General features: G+C 40.0%; 1 protein-coding gene across 3 annotated transcripts in view; it reads right to left on the bottom strand.

The window, feature by feature from the left end:
• Positions 1-464: 464 nt before the first annotated feature.
• The window catches only part of mylk4b (myosin light chain kinase family, member 4b), a 37,292-nt gene continuing 18,381 nt past the window's right edge, over positions 465-19,375 (bottom strand). For 2 of the 3 annotated variants that reach the window (XM_050054228.1, XM_050054229.1), the window contains 12 exons: positions 9,474-9,555; positions 8,002-8,401; positions 7,587-7,816; positions 6,961-7,066; positions 6,106-6,199; positions 4,859-4,968; positions 4,611-4,752; positions 4,198-4,268; positions 3,961-4,089; positions 3,622-3,853; positions 1,966-2,014; positions 465-1,854 (listed from right to left, as the gene is read on the bottom strand). In XM_050054228.1, the coding sequence (XP_049910185.1) occupies positions 1,970-2,014; positions 3,622-3,853; positions 3,961-4,089; positions 4,198-4,268; positions 4,611-4,752; positions 4,859-4,968; positions 6,106-6,199; positions 6,961-7,066; positions 7,587-7,816; positions 8,002-8,401; positions 9,474-9,555 (1,641 nt within the window). In that variant the 3' untranslated portion in view covers positions 465-1,854; positions 1,966-1,969. Of the gene's footprint in view, positions 1,855-1,965; positions 2,015-3,621; positions 3,854-3,960; positions 4,090-4,197; positions 4,269-4,610; positions 4,753-4,858; positions 4,969-6,105; positions 6,200-6,960; positions 7,067-7,586; positions 7,817-8,001; positions 8,402-9,473; positions 9,556-10,912; positions 11,729-19,375 lie in introns of those variants that run through there. The other variant, XM_050054227.1, reaches the window with a different exon arrangement.

The following is a 19,375-nucleotide window of genomic DNA, read 5'->3' as shown; positions in this document are numbered from 1 at the left end:
CTGGAAGCCTCCACAGTTATACTTTTTATTTTATTCTATTTCATTTGAACTTTTTACAATTTACACTGTTTTTATTTAATGTGTATGATGCCATTTTTTTTTATCAATATCTTTATGTATTTCTTTATTCATTTATGTTATCATTCTGTACTTCTACTCTTGAGGCAAGGTGCCCTTACAGGAAATCTCATTATTGCCTTTTCCTTAATTCCTTAGCAATTAATTAGTTTTGCTTTTTTCTTCGAGGCTTCTGTAGAATGCTGTGCTAAGTGTGGACACGCAGGAATATGAAAGCTACCCAATAAACACACCATATGTGGATAGGCTGACACATTTACAATGTCAGTATGCATGTACATTTTTTGTATATGTTTACAAAACTCAGTTTAACTTTCATGCAAATGGTCAAACAATTTAAAAATTAAACATAATCCACAGAAATACACTGTAAGAAACACTGCAAATATTTTCTAGTGTGCTTTATTTATTCGCTTATTCATATTCTACATGTAATTATGTCTCATCATTACACAAGAAAACTTGAAAAAGGTATCATAAATTCAATTACACAAGTATTCATTATCACAAAGCTTTTCCATTTCCAATTGGAGCAGCCAAAAACTGAGTGACAGACATTCATCCAACTTCCTATCTTTTTGAAAGAATGGGACAAAAAAAAGCACTGCCTGATGTTGTCTCTGCTCTGTTGTTGGCTTTCCATCAAGTTCAACTGTTCATTTACACATACAGTATTTGCAGAACTAAGTGAAATACTGTTTGTCTCTCATGAAAGAAATCCCATCTTGAGTAAAAGCTTTGCACTTCAAGTACAATCTGGTGTTGAACCAGTAAATAAATGAACATAAGAATCCACTTCAGTCATAAACATGAATCATTCATAGGTAGTATTCTGTTGTTCGTTATGCCTTCATGGAAGGTGAGAGGGCTACTCCAAACTGCCCAAGCAAAGGCGAACTAGTGGCATGAACGCATACAGAAGGCAATCCAGTCTACAGTGAAAACGTACCAGAGGTGTGGGTTGACTTTGGCTCGAACCAGGAAGTATTGAGTCATTGAGATATTCTCACTTTACAGGGGAATGAGAATATGTAGTGTTGTGGTATATACAAAATAAATTAATGTGGTGCGACTTCAACTTCAGCAAAGTTTACATGTTTTTTTTTACTTTATGTCAAGACAGAAAAACATTTTTATAAGACTTGTAAATGAAAAGAAAGAAAGAAAATCTGTATTCACAAAAATATATTATTTAAATAACAGCATTCAATCTATAAGTCATTTGCTAATCTTGAAGAAATAGGCCAAAAAGTGCAAAGCATGCAACAAACCAGGAGAACATGATGAACTGATCACTGTCAGACGAGAATAACAGTGTCTGTTTGACGCCAAACTGCTGATTTTCAGTTTTTCTTCATCTTTTCAGTGGTATATGTGGAAGTTGTAGAAGTGACAAGTAATTCAACTTCTTAGTGTAACATTCTGGATTCACCATTGCAACAGGTTGTTCTGTACACCACCATAGAGCGAGCAAGTCCTCACTGGAACAGTCTGAAGTTTTGAGCTCTACAGGACAGCAAGCATGCTAGCAGGTGGTTTGTGCCTCGATGGCAGCGTTTTTAAAAAGTCTCTTTCTCTCCTGCGGGCCTCGAACTATACAGGTTGGAACTACAAGCTGCAGCACTAAGCATACGATGCAAGAGTAGTTAAGCAGTAGCCATACAGGTACAGCGAGAGTAGTTATCCAGTAGCCAAACAGGTACAGCAGCATTGGTCCAGTATTGAGCCCCAGGGCCCTACATTGTTGAAAGGCATGCTGAGGGCCTCACAGTGTTTCTAGGGGGGAAACAGAAAAAAAAGCAGATTTCAGGTTTTAAGTTTGCAGATGGTGAAAAACTGATGTTTTAATACCTGTTATGTTGTGTGACAGGAAAATATCAGTCTTACCTGTCTAGCTATTTGGAGGAGGAGCATGTGTGGAGTGGCACTTGTTTTTCTGCAAAGAGAGAGAATCCACTGAATTAGTACCCTGGAGCAAACACCTGTATGTGCTCCAATCTATTAGGACCTTTTTTTAGCTTTTTGGGGGCCTGACTTAGAATCACTGTCATTGTGCTTTGTCACACATATTGCTCCTCGGGTCCAGAGTGAAGTCTTAGTCTACACTAACAAATCAGTTCAAAACCTACACTGAATGAGCTTCATAGAGTCTGGAATTACTGTAGAACTTTTTCATGCATTATCATGATCATTTGATTAAAATTTCAAACTCTAAAGTGATTAATTCAATGATGTCTAAAAATTCAATGTCAGGGTTGCCCTGGTGGCCTGGGGACACTGACGGTGCAATCTCAAAACCCTATCGGTTTGAAGCAATTTAGCCCCTGGGGGCAAAGGCAAATGTTTCAGGGGTCCCAGTGTAGCCAACGGATATCTAGCTAACCAACACATTCTCGATTGAACTTGTCAAATATCATTGTTTTGTCAGTGGATTTATCATCCTGCATCTGTTGCTGACATTCTGGGACGCCATAATCAACACCAGATCGTCAGCAAAAGTAGATGGTTAGGTTTAGGCAACAAAAGCAAGTGGCTAGGTTTAGAAAAAAAAACATCATGGTTTGGCTTTTCATTCACATGGGAAGCAAACAGTAGCACGGGTAACAGTCTGGGGTTTTGTGGACACATCCACCTTCCCTCCTACCTGCCCTAAAGGGACATGCTCCTCCTGCTCCTTATTTTTCATTGTTACTGGCAGCATTTCAAACTGACGCTGTTTATGGGCTTTGTGAATTGATGCTGCCCAGTGGTGTACCATACCAGCGTTGTTACCGTTGGAATTTCAAAATGAGGCCATCCAGCACCGTTATACACTGCTGCGGCCCGGTGGTATATCATCCCACTGGGAAAGGTGCCTTTTTGCATAGGCGTCTCACGGCAAAATCACTGACAAACTGACTATATTGCACAACATAAGAATGAGAATGGTCTGGTTAACCGATAATGAATATTCAACCCAACACTTCCTGTTCTATGTGCTGGTCATTGTTGCAGTCTAATTAGCAACTTGAGACATAAGAATAGGGTTGTTGGATATTTCAGCTAAACTCTATAAACAGATATCTGCATATGAATGCAGATAAATTAGAAAATAAGCCCATGAAAAGCTAAACTGTCATCAGACGATAGCCGATGGGTTCCAAGTTTGCCTTTATGTCAATGCTTTCTGCCTCTTTTGTTCTCCACACTGACTGTTCGCCTATCTTTGAGAAATAAAAAAGGATGGACTTGCAAATTTTTTTTATGAAAAGTCTTTGAATTTTGCTTTCAATAAAGCAATTTTCGAATGTGTCTATGATATTCCATCTCACGATTGTATCTCCTTGGCTTTAACATTTACAGTTCCATTTGCATGATTGCTTTAATTTAGATACAGCATTAAGCATTGAGCCACTACAAAAAGCCCACAGAGTAGCAACAAGAGTTCTAATTGGCCAGCTGCTATGTTTTGTATACTGCGTGTTTACTATAGCAGGAAATCATCAGAGCTCTGACCAAACAGCTCTGTTTAACAGCACATTATGATGATGTTCAATAAATTACCTTCTGGCTAAGTCGATAGTGCAGACTCCGGTCTGACAGCCAGGGATGTCTGAGGGACTCTGATGCGCTCATCCTCCAGCTCTTGCTCTTCACCAGCAGAAGGGTGATGAAGTCTTTGGCCTCGTCGGAAATGTCTGCGAACTCCTCCTCCTCAAAGTTCCATTGACAGGCCAGGATGTTGTTTAGTGTCTCATTATCGTCGTCCCCGAGAAACGGAGACAAGCCACTCAGCCTGGACCAACAGAAAACAGAGGTCAGGGATGCTACTGAGTGTTTTTTTATCTACAGTATATACACAGTATGAGCATCCACAACTGTAAATGAGCATCCACAACTCACAGCATGTATGTGATGACACCAAGGCTCCACATGTCTGTGGGGAATGAAACAAACTCATAGTTGATGACTTCAGGAGCTAAAAATTCAGGTGTCCCAAAATTGACCCTCAGCTTCTCCCTGGGCTTATACCTGTCAGAGATACAGGAGCAAAAACATGAAGTGAAGATACACCTGGGGCTCACAGCAACAGGTGACAGTTAACAAAGCTTTAAACTGTAACGAGATGACAGATTTTACCTCCTGGCCAGGCCAAAATCTATGATTTTAATCTTGTTAGTGGCTCTGCTGACACAAAGAATGTTCTCAGGCTGAAAAAGAACAAAAGAGACGGATTACAATACCATACATACACAGATAAAGAATAAAATGCAATTCTTTTCAGTTGCTGGTTATGTATATGTTTTTGGATACAAATTCCTAAGGGGACTGCAGTGTATGGAGTATTAAATGTAACTAAGAAGTTGGAAAGAGCTATACACAAATAGAGTATAAAAAGTGGAAAACAATATTATAGTTGGGTTTGGGTTGTAAAACAGTAAACCTAAAGATGAAGAGTAGAGAGCATGACAACAAAAACTGGTTAAATAATAAAAATGAAAGGGACATTGCTGACTGTGAGAATACAAAATCCCAGGCTGAAGCAGCTTTACCTTGAGGTCAAGATGCAGGATGTACATCTTATGCATGTACTGCAGCCCCTCACAGATCTGGCGTATAAACAGCACCGTGTCCAGCTCTGTCAGGTTGTAGTTCTCATCAATGATGCGGTCAAACAGCTCCCCTCCCTCAACACTATGGTACAAAGGGAAGCACGAAAACAATTACAGTGAGGAAGCATTTGTAACTTTGTTAAACTGACAAATGAGAACACACACAGCATGCAGGTACTCTGACTTACTATTCCATGACCAGGATGATGTCATGGCGCGACTCAAAGGCGGCATACAGCTGGATGAGGTTGGCGTGGTTCAGCTGGTTCATCACCTGGATCTCATTCCTCACCACGTCCTGAGAGACAGACAGACAAAAGACAGAAACACAAACTAGTTAATTGAGGTAAACCCACCAGGTGTTAGAAAACCATAGATGTTTATAATTATGAAATGATTTTTGGTTTCTAAGACTTTTAGACTTGTAAACTGGAAAAAAATGTATGGAAGTTCATCAGTGACAAAAGTCTGTGAGTCAAGATTTGAAAAAGAGCATGTAAGGAGTTGTTTTAAGATCAACCAGGGAAAGTAGCTGGACTTCATTTGCTCTGTAGAAAAAATCAAAATCATTATTTACACTCTTACTATGTTTGTGTGGTTTCTATTCCTCACAAGATTACTGTGAGCTGGAAGTAAGGTGTTACGACGTTAGACCACACCCTTATGCATTCCCATTTTTAAAAAGTGTGTAAAGACTTCTGTGAAAAGCAGAAAGGATCTGAATCAAGAACCCTGATATGATGCATGGACAAAATTCTGTAAATCATTTAAACCATTTAATTGGCTGCATCATATTCCTTGTTAACCCCTTGTTAACTTCTTTATTGTTATGCACCAAAGCACCAAGGTAAATTCCTTGTTTGTAAAAATCTACTCGATCTAATGTCAAATCACCAAATTTTGCAGGAGATTAATCCAAAGAGAGGATGCTGGCATCAGGTACCTCTCATAGTTTGGGTAGCTTTTTCTAGGTCATACTGTATCACGGACTCTGATCTTTGCACACTAGTATCAGCTACAGTATACAGACTATATAGGACACAGTCAGTTTTGTCATGGATGCTCACTGACAGCAACATGAGCCAGCCGAGGATTTGGCTGTGTGTTTGGTGGGCTCTGAGTCGGCTCCAAGCCTTTTGAATATCTCAGAGGATAACGTAGCCGCAGAGCTATGCTTGGACATCTGACCTGTCTCATCACTTTCAGATGACCGAGGGCAAGAAAGACACAATGAGGGTGACAGACCTCCACATGCCCACGCCCTCTAGGCTATTGAGCTGGGTCTATTTTTAAAATGTAATCCTTTATGGTGCTTAGCAATGATAAAAGAAACCTTCCATTAGACTGTCTGGGGAAACAGACATCCCAATGCCATTGCAGAACATGTATTCTGTTACTGTACATATTCAGCATTCATTGGCCGTCATTACTGCACCTTCTCTTTTTGGCTCCTGGCTTTGATGATCTTGGCAGCCAATGTCAGACCAGATGAGTTCTCTACACACTTGTGGACTTGTCCAAAGCGTCCCCTAATGGAAGAAAAGCAGATAGATGAGTCAAACAAATACGTCGATACTAGAGACAGAGTATAAGAACTATCTAGAAACTTCATTTGGGATTTAAAAAAAAGTTTATTCTAGTGCTGTTTGATTTTTTGTGTTCTAATTTACGTAATTTATCTTTGTCATTCCAAATAACTGATGGTTACACCATCTCAAACAAAGGACTTTATGATTTTCTCTGCTTTATATCATTGTCTCCTTTAGATTTCAGAGTTTTGGTTAGACGAAACACCCAATCTGAAGATGTCCATTTGGGCATTGGTAAGTTGTGACAGGCATTATTTATTTGTTTAATATTTATATATATGTTTTACCAAACAATTATTCATTGTAAAAATAACTTGTAATAATTGATTATGAAAATAAGTATTAATCATCATGGCTCCTTCAGTCATGCAGTAATTAGGGCTATGTACCATGCCATTATGTCAGTAATTTGAAAAATGTGCTTGCGTGCTAAGGGGTAATCTCCACTTCTAGAGGCAGGATTTAGCGCTGCTCTATTACATCAGAGAGGCCCGCTATTTCACAAGAGCCCCCCGAGGCTCTCAATCAAATGCCCTTTAGCGGGACAATAAAAGGCCTTGGAAAAAACTATTAGACGTCCCCTCACAGGCTGTGAGATCCTCTGTTATTTCATTAGAGAGGACCAATGTGTTTGTCTCTGTGGCTGTAACTGAGCGAAATGAAAACAAACTTTTGAGAGCCAGGCTGTCATTGGTACTCACCCTCCCAGGACCTCGTCCTTGTTGATGGTATAATAGGTGGCTATCTGATGAGGTTTGGGAGTCACGATGCGGTGGTCAAAAGGTGCTACTGGTGGAGGGCTTAAGTCTGAAGAAACCATAAAGAAATACAAAATAAAGAGAATTAGCTGTTGCTGAGAACAGAAAGTATGAAACGTATGAGCTGAGCCCCCAGAAACAAAGTGGATCAAAATAGCAGCATGCCAGTGTCTCATTATCTGCTCTGCCAGCTGTGCCGACTGACATGTTAGTGACGCTTGAATAGGCATGGTGTTATGACACTGGAGCTGCTTCAAAGTCTGAGGAATGAAAAGATAAATGTCAACAACTAACAACCAAGTCGGGTCTACTTGGAGCCGGCAACTCATGAATATGGCAACAAACAGGATTAACTTCAAACAGGACCGTATTCAGAGTGGGATGCATCTTTTATGGACATCTTTTTTGGTGTAAATTGTAAACTGCAGTCTCATGTTTGCACTACTTGATCATTACTGGGCGGTTATTGATTAAAGAAGTATGTCTCAGTGAAAAAAGATCTTGTATTTTACCACGTTGTTTTCTTGGATTGTTCTCATGCATTCATGCACTGTAAAAACATGTCTCACCAATAGTAAATTCCTTCTCTGATGACTCTCCCTCCTTCCTCTCCTCTTCTGCCTCTGCCTTTACTTTGTCAGATTTGGAGGCCTGAGGCGCGCCCCCCTCCACCACCTGTCCATCAGCATTTCCCACTTTACTGTCTTCCACTCTGCTCTTCTTGGTGTCATCCTTCACCAGGTCTTCCTCTGTGACATGACGTTTGCTGCACGTGGCCACATCGCTGTTCTCCTCAGTGCTACATGTGATAATTCAAGAAAACATAGAGCACTTTAAAATTTCACTTTATTTATAATCATTTGCAATTTTTTCCCTCTCTTCCACCAAGGAATTTGCTCTTAACCAACTAAAAAAACAACACACTATTTACTCATAGTTATATAAATGACAGCATCAGGGTGAACTGTGATTGGCCAGAAATACCTTTCTTTTGGTAGGGGAGAGGTCTTGCAGATGTCTGCGATGACACATGGGGCCGTGCCCGAGTTTGGGGACACTTCTGCCTCTCCTTTATGCTTCGTCTTCCCATCATCCTCCACTTTTTCAGCCTGTTCTGGACTAACATCTTCTGCCTCTTCTTCTGACTGCGAGTCCTCAAAGACATCCCCCTCCTCTTCCTCCTCAATTGCCTGCTTCCTGTCCTCTGGCTGGGTGGCAGAGGTGTGTGATTCGTTTAGGATCAGCTCTGCAGACTTTTGTGTTCTTCCTTTGTCCTCCCCCCTTTGACTGTCAGCCTCTGCTTTTCCATGGGAATGCTCAGTGTTCTGCCTGTTGAGCTTTTCCACCTGTTCCTGTAGCTCAGGCTCATTCAGCAACGAAGTGTCTGAGGTGGGAGAAACACAGCAAAAAAACGTAAGGGATTGCGCCACTCTCTACAGACATTTATTACTACTCTGTAAATCTGTGACCCTTGAATGGATACAATTCAATCATGATACATATTCGCATTCTTTATATTTTATGCAATATTAAACCCACTAGGGATGGCAATGTTTGCCAAATCAGGTTTGAGGTAATTTGGAAACAGTGTCACCACAACATACTTTGTCCACTAGAGAGCACTGACAAGCTGATTTTCAAGCTGTAAAATTTCACACTCACAATGTATTTTCGTCAGAATTTGAAACGCAAACAAATCTAGGGGACGTGTATCAAAGCTGTTAAAAGCTACAGTAAGTAACTTTTATTTAATTTCTTTTTCGTCCTGTCATGTCTGGTATATAGATATATATATATATATATGTATATATGATGATGATATGAATAATTCAGGTTCCTTTGGCTCCTCTGTCTCGTAGTGCTCCTAAAGGTAAAAATCCACTGCACCTGAACAAAACCAAACAATTAGAGCCAGAAGGAATCTCTAACACAGTGTCAATCACTGTTTGAGCACACGAGGCACCCTTGGTCTTGGTCTGTGAAAGTGAAAGTGAGAGCAAGCTTTTTCATCATCCATCTTCTTCTGTTTACTTGTCTTTGTCATGTACATTTTTGTTGGTAGCACAGCATGTGCACAAGCATTGACTGACAATGTGTTAGAGACTCCTCCTGGCTCTGGTTGCTTTTATTCAGGCACAGTGGATTCTTGCTATGAGATGCTCCAGGATGAGCCAGAGGAACCTGATTTTTTCACAGACTATCAGTCTACTTTGCTACTGTCAGGAAACAAGCGACTGTAGCTTTAAGTTATGGGATTCTGTTTTTAAAAAAGACTATTAACTGATAAATCACCAGTTTTTTAAGTATTCACATCTATATTGGCTTCAAAATATCCAGTATTGGTCAGGATATAGTCTATATCTACTCCAGCAGATTGTCAAAGATTAATGGCTGTGCGCATCTCTGCATGAATTCAGGTGACTTGAGGTAAAGTGGTATTTCTTGTTTGAGCCTACCTGATGAGTCTGCAGCCCTCCTCTTCTTCTGGGCCTTCAAGCCCTTCAGGCACAGCTTGGCTTTATCCTTGTCATCCTTCGCCTTGTTGTTGAAGGAAGAAAGAAAGATCAAGGATTAGACAATGGATCTACAAAGTGACAGATGTTGACAAACTCGAACTGTGTTTTAAAAAAAGCCTAACTGGCCCCTGGCATTTTTTGTCTTTTCCCTTGTCAAAAGGGGTCAAAAGTAAGTTATGAGTCTGATTTCTGACAGGAACAGCAGCATAGTCATATATGTGTTATCATTTGCACAACAGTAAGACAGCAAGCCAAAGTGTTTGTTAGTGTTGCTATGGTTGCCCCTGTAACTCGAGGATAATGTACTGTGCGACGGATGCCTCCTCCATGAGAGAGAGGAAAGGTCACATATCATCTGTAGCAGACGATATGCTGCACAACACAGGAAACAGTTCTATTCACGGTTTCCAACATATACTATACAGTGATTAAAGAACAAAATACAATGGCAGCATCAATAAAAGATATTTTTTATGCATGACACTTGACAGGATGTCAGAGAAGAAGTTCAGGTGATCCCTGCTGTAGGTTCCTTGCCGTTACTTAATATGTCTGACAGAGGCTGTCTGGTGTAATAAATCTGTTTGCTTGACCGCACGCCCATTCCTAAAAACAGCCTCTGAATCAGCAGAATTCAAGTATGTAAGATATTCCATCTCACACAAAAACATACACAGATGTTCTGCAAAGACAAGGCAGTACATTCTTCATATTACTCCAAAGACCAAGAATAACAAACATGCACAATGTGATGCAGACTAGGTGTGACTTTAGAACAGGCCAGACTAGTGCCAAACCTGTGCAGCTGCAGTCCAACTCGCTGTTGATAAAGACTTGGTTAAGATAAGATAACCGGTGTGACTCTAATCATTAACACTTCAGGGGCAAATCACAATCACTGCATGAGGGAAAATTACTTAACATTACAGAGAACACCATGTTGGAGTACAGCAGAGCTTATAATAGATGTATAAGGAGCCATATCAGAATTATGAGGAATGAGAAGCAACTTTACGTGCAAAGCAGGAATTTAAAAAAAACCTGTTAAGAGCCATTTAAAGATTTATTGTATGTATTTTGCTTACAAAAATTGATAACGTTGCTGCAAACAGGTCACATATTCCATCACAAGGATTAGGAACCTTTCAGGCAGCACTTAATGCCTCTGTGGCTATGATCACAATGCAATTAGACCTTTCACTATGTTGCCTTTAGTGACATAGCACACAGTAATAGAACCACTCCTAAAACATTGCACTACACCTTACCTAATGTACTCTATGTTGGAGATGTGAGAAGGAAACTAGATGGAAAAACATTTGATTTTGAGGCCACCTCTTGTGGGAAAACCTCACTTGTGATGTTGTCAAACCTCTCACCTTCTTGTTAGCCTTCTTGCCAGGTTGTTTAAACAGCAGCTCCACCAGCCTGGAGCTCTTCACTACCTCCCCAATGAAGCTGATCACCTGCTGGGTACCCTCCACCAGCTTCTCCACCCCTTCCAGCCTGCGTCCCTGACTCTCCACCCGCTCACTGGCCCTCTCCACGGCCCCACACAGCTCCCTGCATGTCGCATCCATCCCTGAACCGTGTCTGCCCCCATGGCCCCCTTCTCGCAGAGAGGTCAGATCCAGACCCATACCCCTGATGTCCAGGGTCAAGCCGTCGAGCCGGGTCAAGACAATCTGCTGCATGTTGAGCAAGCGCTCCATCTGAGAAGTCAGGGAGTCCATTCGGTTCTCCATGCAGCGCAGGGCTGCATCATGAGGGAAGGAAGGTGATGATGAAGAGGCTTGGGACTTGTCTGATCCGTTAAGTGAAAGCTTCCTTCCACCAGGCTTCTGACCATGAAGAGGGTTTGGATCATAGACTTTGGCTAAAGAGTTGACAAGGCTGGCGCTCATGATGAGTTACAGCAGACCTCCTCACAAACAGCAAAAACTTTTCACTCTCCACTTAAAGTTCACTTTCATGCAGGCTTGGTGGAAACAACAAAAAGCATATTACCAGACAAAGCTACAAGCAGGAGAAAAAAGGTGGAGGGAGAACAGAGATCTTTCCCTCAACACTGCACCACAGAATTGAGTTTTAAGAATAGCAAATGGCTGTCCTCCAAATTAAAGCGCAGCCCCCCGAGGACGTCAGGGACTGAGTGGCCAGTGATAAGAGCTGAGGGCTCTGGTGTGCAGTTGGGGATTGATGTGGGTTAGGGGGGAGATGCTGGAGAGGATCGCAATGTGACATATGAGACACTTTAAAAGCCCTTCAGTCAGGTGTCAGAATCCCAAGAATGTGGGGCTGAAATATGACACCGTAAAAAATAAGACAAACAAATAAAATGTCTGACCCCATAAAAAACAGAATAGAAGAACACCAAATTTCACAATCACGAACCTCTGCAACGTTACCGGAAACTCAGTAATATGAGTATTTTGTTGAAACATGGATCTTATTTTCGCATTCTCTATAGAGGTTGAAGATGGTTTTCAAATTGTTCCATAACAGGAAGTGGAGTGACAGGTGCAAGTGTGTGCAAGGCCCCAAAAACTTTATTAACCACTTGAACCTCTGTTAAAAACACAAACATTGTGGGTATTTCTGAACCTCCTCAAATGTCACACAGTTCTCAAAAGTGATTTGTTGATTGTCAGCAGAACATTGCGGAATTGCCACAAGTTCCCAAGGGCGAGACTTTTTGCAAAAACTTAAATCTTGTTTTTAACGTTGGGAAAATGCATTCTCGTAATATGTAATATTATATATTAATATAGGCTATATAATATTATTCGTAATATGTAATTGTGTATTTAGTTTTAATGCTGGTAATTATCTTTTCCTTGTTAATACTGTTGCTCATTTAAAATGCTACTGATTGAATTACATCCTTTTGTTAGAGCCTACCCAATTTTTGTATAACCCCCAAACTTTTTTATCCGTACTGAAAGTTGTATCTAAATACAAATAACTTTTTGGGAAAGGAAAAAAATATACATAGCAATGAATAAATACATTAATTAGTTTATTAATAGTTCACTGAATCTGATGATGAATGTTTTCATTTTAACATTTTGCAAAGAGGAAAAAGTAACTTAAGGAAATTATGGAAATTTCTTACAAAAAATTGGTTTTACTTGGAGTCGGAAAGAGGCGCAAGGTTCCCAATATAGACCCACTGTCAAGACAAGACAACTGAAGAAAACAGGAAACAGGTGATGCTACTGACACCTAAGAGCTGTTGATACAGAGCAGACGGGGATTGTGGGAGAGGAAACTTTCTGCACGTGTTGTTTGCTGAGACTTAAAGAGGACAAACTGACACAGATATGCACATGGACACGGAAGTTCGTATTCATGAACAAACGATTGACACTTATGGAGACGTGTCTGATTGTGCACGCTGGTCTCAAACTTTTCCACGTCTCGGTACAGTGATATCTGGAGTAGGAAGGGTGACAAAGCGCCGGCGCCTATATACTGGCACCCATCTGTCAGCACTGGAAAAACCTGACCTATACCCTGTCCCTCGCACTGTTCCCAGTACAGACAACTCGTCAGCTGTCAGGTTTAACACTCGTATCCCCATTTACCAGCTAAGGTGAGACTGAAAGAGGACACTGTGCAAGTGCAGACAGGGTACAGTGCATGCCGTAAAAATACACTGACCGAACAAAAAAGATGACTGATCAGTGCTCTTTTTTTATTTACACTAACCTGGTTTCAAAATTTTAATTTAACAACTTTGTTAGTTAGAGCTCCTACTGTATGCACTGCAGCTATCCAGGGGTTTAAAGCGCCATTTCACCCAAGATTAGATTTTACCCAAACAATGAACAGAAACATGTCTTTCCAAATGCAAAATCAGTTACTACTACTTTTAACTGACATTTAAAAGCCAACTGTATCTCTCCTTTGAGGACAAATGGAGAAACTTCTCACATCATGGCAGATCAAGTAATCAGATTTTATTTAGAAAATATGATGCTGTTGAGTTTTGCTGTTTTTTGCACTAGCTACACAACAACAGATATCTCCAAACCCCAGCAAATCTCATCAAGATCACTTCTTAGATGGATAAATACCAAAAAAAATAAGCTTTTAACTATGTTTTGAGTGAAACATTCCATTTATCATGCTGCTAACGTCTCCACAAAATACAACACATGGACATTAAAAAAATACTTATTTCTTCACACTGGTTGGAAGGACATCACCAGTTTTGGGAAACTTAACTGTTACTCTGACTGCAAACACACATTAAGCAGCATTAACTGACTTTTTGGCCACTTGGGGGCAGCGAAGGCACAAAATGTGTCATCCAGAGGATTTTCCTTGGCTCTTGGGTTGTTGCTCAAACCACAGATTGTATTTCCCCATTTCCGTACACCGTGCCACCATGGACACCAAGAATGTAGAAACGGATCAAGAGAAAGAGCCATCTCTCTCTCTCTCTCTCTCTCTCTCTCTCTCTCTCTCTCTCTCTCTCTCTCTCTCTCAAACACAGACCAAACTCTGATCATACGGTAAAACAAAACAGTGCTAAAACTAATCAAGATTCTGTTACTTAGTTGCCTATTTTTTGCCTAAAATGTTTGGAGAAACATATTTTAGCTTACTGTTTTACTGTAATACAATATCTTTTGCTACTAGCCGGGGCCACCATATTGTTTTTGGATGATTAACTCACATTACATCACCCACCAGCAGGAGCGTATATTGATCTGGTGTGTTGCAGTGCATTCTGGTAGTTGTAGGTTTTCTACCTGTCAAGCAAAAGCAAATGCCACATCCCTTTTCCTCAGCTTTCTCCTCAGATTCTACAAGCAGCCTGTTTCACATTAGACAGTCATTTGATCCACTGTTAAAGGGATAGTTTGGATTTTTTTGAAGTGGGGTTGTATGGGGTACTTATTCATAGACAGTATATTATATACAGTGGATGTCAGCTGGCATGCCCCCAGTCTGGAGAAGCAGGCTGGAGTCCAAAATTTAAGCTAAGCAATCTATTGCTGTGGAGGGGTCACCAACATAACATATTTTAGGCAGTTAAAAAAAGTTCCACCTAAAAAAATCAATATCAGTTTAAGTGTATACTATATTCATAATGTTTTCACTGTTTTTTAACATCAGAGAGTGATTTCCTGCTGGAAAACTAAATTGTTATATTGCTCTCTTCAAAACCAGACTCCACTGAGAAAAACAATGATTTATCATTGCTGAACACAAGAGTTGCTGGTCTACTTCTGCCTCAAACCAATATTTTGTGTGTATACAGTAATTATGTGACTTTGTTAGTTTGGTTTCACTAAAGTCACACAATAACACAAACTAACTAACTGAATGAAGCAGCAGTAGACCAGCAGCTCCAGTGTTCAGCATGCTAAAATTGCTATTTGTGTCAGTGGAGTCTGGTGGTTTTGACAAGAGCATAGATGGGGAACTGAAGCTGTCAATGGCGTTCCCGTCAGAACGGGCTGTCTCACGAAAAGATAAAGAGGTGTAAATCTCTCAAAACAGCATAGACTTAATGATGGACTTGATTTTTTTAGGTGCCTAAAGTATGTTTATTGCTGACCCCATCCACAGCAGCACATCATAGTCTTTGTGTCAGACTCCAGCCCGCTTCTCCAAACTGGGGATGTGCCAACTGACATCTACTGTAGATAATATACTGATTATAGACTTGAACCCAACACAACCCCACTTCAGAAAATCGAAAGTATCCCTTTAATATAAAAAAATTGACTAGTGCAGCTTAAGCACAGTAATTCTTTATCCTTGCCGTAAGTGGTTTTGGTACAGGAATTATAATGCATTCATGGATGCCCCATAAGGACAATAATGGAATCAGTGAGGGAAATGATGTTTCCCTTTGTCACAGTCTTCTCTTAAACCTTATTTTTCTATGGCAAAAAAAGGAGGTGACCAAGGCACTCTTGAGGTCCAAAGATTAAAAAGCCTTTATTTGAAGTGGCTAACACATTGTAAAAGATAAAATGCACCAACTTATTTTCCTATATTGGACTCATCATGTTTTAAGCTATTGCTTACACAACAGCCACTAGATTAGGTGTCTGAAAACATGATAGATGACTGCTAAAATTAAAGACAGTTATTTGGTCTAAAACCTTCCTGTAAATAGATGAAATAGTACAGAGAGCAATGAGGAAAGGAGCAAAGTGGTGGTTGATAGGTCTGGGTCTGGCGTTGAGGGCAGAGGGAGGTTTAACTGTACCCTGTTGGACAATCTCCGAAATCCCCAGTCAGAAAAGGTTACATGGTAAGATGAGAGCCAGCGTGGTATAGAAGCACTGTTTAGGAATGAGACTGACGCGGCCTCGCCTGCCACTCTCACTGCATATAGAATTACTCAGCAGGAAGACACAGACAATACATAATGCCTATTCCAGTGTTACACACTGTCTGGTAATCCATATCACTCCAGTGCCAAGACCTGAACAACATGAATGCAACGAGCCAAGAGACACAATAATAGACTGTGTGACATGCAACAAGCATGTGCCTCAGGCTAATAGCTGCTGTTGTGGTGTACCCAAGTCAACCCAGTTACCAGAATAAATGTTGGCATTGTATGTTTCTGCAAACGACAGATATGTTGCATTTGTACATTATTTTGTAGTGGATATTTTTGCACTTTATGTTTCTCATTAATGTTATGGTGAAGATGCAGTTAGGTTTAGGCACATAATCACTTGGTTTTGGTTAAGAAAAGATCATGTATTGGCTTAAAACACTTATGTTTGGTGGCACAAAAGCCACTGAAAAAGTAGGGAAGGGTCAGTGGAAAAAAAATATTCGATGGCTCAAATGCAGCTGGGAAACACAGCAATGTGTTGACAATAAACACATAGGTTAAATAAAAAAACACAAAGATTCTGTGTCACAAAAACTGGTGGATTGCCAAAAAACAACTGGTCTGCAGCTTGGCAGCTTCTCACCTTGGTGTCATGCCATCCACCATCTACCATCCCCTCCGCCTGCCGTTGACAAAATCAGCACATGTACTATGTCACAAATGTTGATATGTTACGTATGAAACATACAAATGTAACATATTCGTGGTTTGCAGAAACATACATTGACAACATTTTCTTCTGGCAACTGGGCTGATACAGTATAGGCCTAGTACATTACAGTAAAGTAAATATTTTCAAGTACTGGCATTTAACTTGTCTATTTCCATATTGAGACTCTACAGTTTTTACATTTGCTGCACTTAATTTATCTGACAAAGTTTTGAATTTAAATATTGTGCTTCTGTTATAGCTTGTTATGGCTTCCTTTCCATTTTTACTGTTGAAAATTCAGACTCTTAAGATAGCATGCTGTCATTTAAGTCTTTAATGACGTATATTCATTCATAGTGTATTGGTACTCTGGCCCTGGATATGGTTTAGGGGACCGTATCCCATGAGGGACTCAAGTCTCATAAGCTGAACCTGTTTCTACTCCTTTAATAAGACAAACTGGTAGTACTAGGGGTGCCTAGTAACCGACTAGCAATTTTAGGCCACCTGACAACAGCTCAGTGACAGCTCTCTGATCCCTGGTATGTCCCAGGGCTGTGGTCCAGCTCTGGGGTCCCTGAATCATCCAGGGTTCCCTTCCCCCTGCCCACAGAGGATTCACCATACCGTCACGATGACGCGTCCAACACAGCCTTACTGAGACGAAAAATAATCTATTAATTAATTCAAAAGAGGGCATTCAAAGGATCCTCAGCAACTTGTAAGGCCTGTTGATCCACAAGTTCACCACCAGCAGGTTTCACTTGAACAGCCAACAAAGTGTCAGATACTCAGCGGTAAAAGTGAGTAACCATCATTAATAAATGGTAAACTGATGGTTGATCAAAACCTAGTTCACCGTTTAACAAGAAATTATAATCATCATTTGCAACTTAATAATAGCCATCTAAATAATGTATATAGACGGTTTACAAACCAAATATTACCATTAACAAATGCTTCATAGAGTACATTAAATGTTGTACTGAGTGCAAGACTATTAAAATAACTAACTAGCATTATTAATAATCAGTACACATGATTAATTATCATTTCATTGTTAAGGGTAAAATTATTTTTAACTAAAGTTTACCATTTATTAATGATGGTTATTATAAAGTATTATCAAAGTGTGGGTTGTGATGCACTTCACCATGTGATGGATGACTGACTTCCTCTTCTCTATCATAATGTTATATGTCTTTACAAGCCAGTGTATTGTAGTTATTAGTAACATATACAGGCTGCTAAGCACAGGCAATATCAGTTAATGCATTGTTTGAATTATATAGCCTACATTTTAAAATAGCCTTTTTTATCTGTACGATGTACAGTATTTACTTGTGACATCTGACCAAAGACGCCATGATTTATAGCTGCACTGTTACATAAAATGGAAATATTTAACAGCGTATTTTCCCATAATTCATTCGGACTGATTTAGTATCTTTGGAAACTCCTGCGTCATGACTAGAATTTAAGCAAAGTTATGTGCGTTTGAACAGTGCTTCATGCTGCATCAGGCTACAGAGGGAGTCACTGGGAGATTTCTCTCTTTATGGCTTACAGTTCCTCAGAACTTGAGGAGGGATGTCTGGACTGTACATGACAATGGAAAGAAGGCTACACATTATCTCTGTAGCTCCACCTGCTGCTTTTCTATCTGACAAACCTACTTGTGTCACCACTGGCTGATGACAGTCTGTACTTTCACAGTTCAGCTGCCATGATAATGTTCGTCAGGCCTGCTCTGTTATGACCTCGGACAGACGCTAAAAAATTCCTTTCATGGAAAGGAGGTGCTGTAAGACGTCAGCAAAATGTATATATACTTGTGTTTGTGCTTGAGAGGGCAGCCTGTAAATATGTTACATAAGCAACACAAGTATGTGCACAGACTTTTAATAAGTGCAGCTTCCCTTGGTTATTGTGAGTTTGCTGCTTGCTTTCAGTGTTACATAACATAAAGACAACTGGGTGTAATGTGACTGGTGTTTGAAAGAGGATTCAAGATAAATTGTGACCTCTGACATTGTGGAATGACTGTCAAGCCCACTGCCCCAAAACACACAAACACATATAACCAGCAGAGCTTAGTGGAGAATTCAAGCAAAGGATCTCGTGTCTCACTTTGTTTCTCAGCATCACAGCACAAGTACAATCTGGTGGTGTCAACTTGCAACTTGATAAAAGTAATTTAATCAAAAAGTTTTGGATCCTTTAATGCGGTAAACAGGCCCAGAAATTCATTGATATGAAAGCTATTAACATGACCACAATAATATGGTGGTTAGAGACAGTCCTTGAACTAGAGGACCAAGTTCAGGTATAGTATACAGCAGGACTCTGCCCTGCTGCAGTGCCCTTCAGCAAGGCACTTAGACTCTGAACTGTCTCTATTTCAATTCTGATAAAATTTAAACATCAGTGCCTTCTATGAAATGGAGTTAATCATTCAGCGCTATTACTTTCAAGGTACAGGTCATGATTATATATATATATATATATATATATATATATATATATATGTCTAAATTGTCCTTTTGATTGTATTTGTGTTTGTGTTGCATTTTATCCGTTTATTGTATTCTTGATTAAATAAGCCCTTAGAACATTTGTACAGCAACATTATCATTGTATGATGGTCCTTATGTATTTCACTGCACAAAATAATACAACTTTGACAACAATAAGGTCAACATGATGTGTCCTCTAATGGACAACCTAGGTTGTTGCCAAAAAAAACTCAGTTTTTCTTTTAATCAAGACATCTGGTATGTTTTGCAAAAATGTCAGCAGCAATGTAAAGTGTATATG

Source organism: Epinephelus moara, chromosome 10 (genome assembly GCF_006386435.1).
Source record: "Epinephelus moara isolate mb chromosome 10, YSFRI_EMoa_1.0, whole genome shotgun sequence".
Lineage (NCBI taxonomy): Eukaryota > Metazoa > Chordata > Actinopteri > Perciformes > Serranidae > Epinephelus > Epinephelus moara.
Note: the sequence above shows the minus strand (reverse complement) of the source record. Positions and strands in the feature narration are given on the sequence as shown.